At 46.5% G+C, this 1,635-nt stretch overlaps 1 protein-coding gene across 1 annotated transcript; it reads right to left on the minus strand.

Annotated features, from left to right (window-relative positions):
* Window positions 1-350: 350 nt before the first annotated feature.
* LOC140784691 (type III polyketide synthase B) lies at window positions 351-1,430 on the minus strand. The gene has a single exon (XM_073132215.1). It carries the CDS (start codon window positions 1,349-1,351, stop codon window positions 386-388), a length of 966 nt encoding a protein of 321 aa, XP_072988316.1. The 5' UTR covers window positions 1,352-1,430; the 3' UTR covers window positions 351-385.
* Window positions 1,431-1,635: the final 205 nt, after the last annotated feature.

The raw sequence follows: 1,635 nt of genomic DNA on the forward strand, positions 1-1,635 counted from the left end.
ACATGCTTATACCGTTTTATTATAATAAAAAACTGAAGGAATTAATATATATCTTTCAAGGTTCAGCACTATAGCTTTACAAGCTAAATCTCTACAAAAAATAAGTGAAGGGTTTCCAAAGGAGGGATCCTTTCATTTGCTAGCACAATTGCCTAAATAGTAAAAATATCAAGAAGAAAAACACTAAGAAAATCAAATGGATATTGAGGGGGTTTACAAAAATAATTAAGGATGGATCATGTATAATGATATACTGGCCATATCATATATAGTCAAATAGATAATTTCAGCAAGATGGAGATTGCATATGCATTAGCATTTAAGTGATAAAATCTCCAGCAAGAGATTAATTATTATTCATGATAACTAAACGCTCTCTTCTCTCTCAAGACAATAAGTTTCTAGCTACCACTCCTTCAAAGGTGATTCCAGGCCCAAAAGCAAGTATAAGCCCCCACTCGTAATCCTTGTCACCCTTCTCCCTCTTCTTCCTACTCTCCTCCAAAATGTACTCCAACACATACACAATAGTGTTACTACTAGCATTCCCATAGTCCCTTAGTGCACTCCTACTAGCACTCAACTTGTCAGGCCACAGGTTTAGCCTACTTTCTACCCTAGTAAGTATTGCAGGCCCCCCAGGATGCACTGCCCAAAACATCTCATTGTACTCGAACTCACTTCCATCGCCTCCTCTTTCCTTCATCAACTTCTTGCAGAAACCCTCTACATGGTCTTCAATCACCTGCGGGAGTTCCCTCCCTAACTGGAAATTGATCCCTTCTTCCGTTAACTTCCCGTCGATCGTCTTCTCGGTATCCGGGAGGTATTCTTGCACGGCCGAGTATATCTCAAACAACGGCGTTTCTATTCCTTGTATAGGGTCTACACCGAGAATCACCGCTCCTGCTCCATCACCGAAGAGCGCGACTCCGACGAGGTCGTACGGGCGGCGAGCGCTCGGCGGCCTAAATCCGACGATTGTCGTCTCGGACGTTGCGAGCAGCACCCGGCTCCCCGGGTTGTTCTCCGCGATGTCTTTGGCCACGCGGAGGCCGGCGACGCCCCCAGAGCAGCCCGTGAAGGAGAGCATGACGCGGCGGACGTCGGGGCGGAGGCCGAGGCCGCGGGCAAGGTGGAGGTCGCCACCGGGGAAGCGGGCTTCGCTGGAGGAGACGTAGACTAAGTGTGTGATGGAAGAGAGTGGCCTTCCCCATGCTTTGATGCAGGAGAGAGAGGCTTCTATTGCCATCTGTGTGACGGCTTTGTTGGAGATATCTAGCCTTTGCTTTACAGTAGGAAGGCCTTCGGTTGCTAATTCTGGGTAGTTCTTTAAGATCTCCTCGGACATCACTACGTATCTTGTTTTGACTGTAGTTGTCTTACCTGCAAGTAGAAACCAAATTTTACTTGATCATTAGAGAAGATTTAAGCAGCAACAGCAGCAGCAGTAGTAGTAAATTAATCTACATAGTCTGGTTAGTCTCTGCTTCAGTTCTTGGTCCTCGCAGTTGGTGCTCTTGAAGTAGCCATCAACAAGGAAGTCCTGCATCACTAGTTGTTGAGGGAAAGCTTTGCCAAGAGCCAGGATTGTAGCTTTTCCTGGGGTGGGCTCAAGGGAGTTGAGGTGATCTC

The sequence above is a fragment of the Typha latifolia genome, chromosome 3, assembly GCF_019914945.1.
Source record: "Typha latifolia isolate L0001 chromosome 3, TyphaL0001v2, whole genome shotgun sequence".
In the NCBI taxonomy this organism is placed as follows: Eukaryota; Viridiplantae; Streptophyta; class Magnoliopsida; order Poales; family Typhaceae; genus Typha; species Typha latifolia.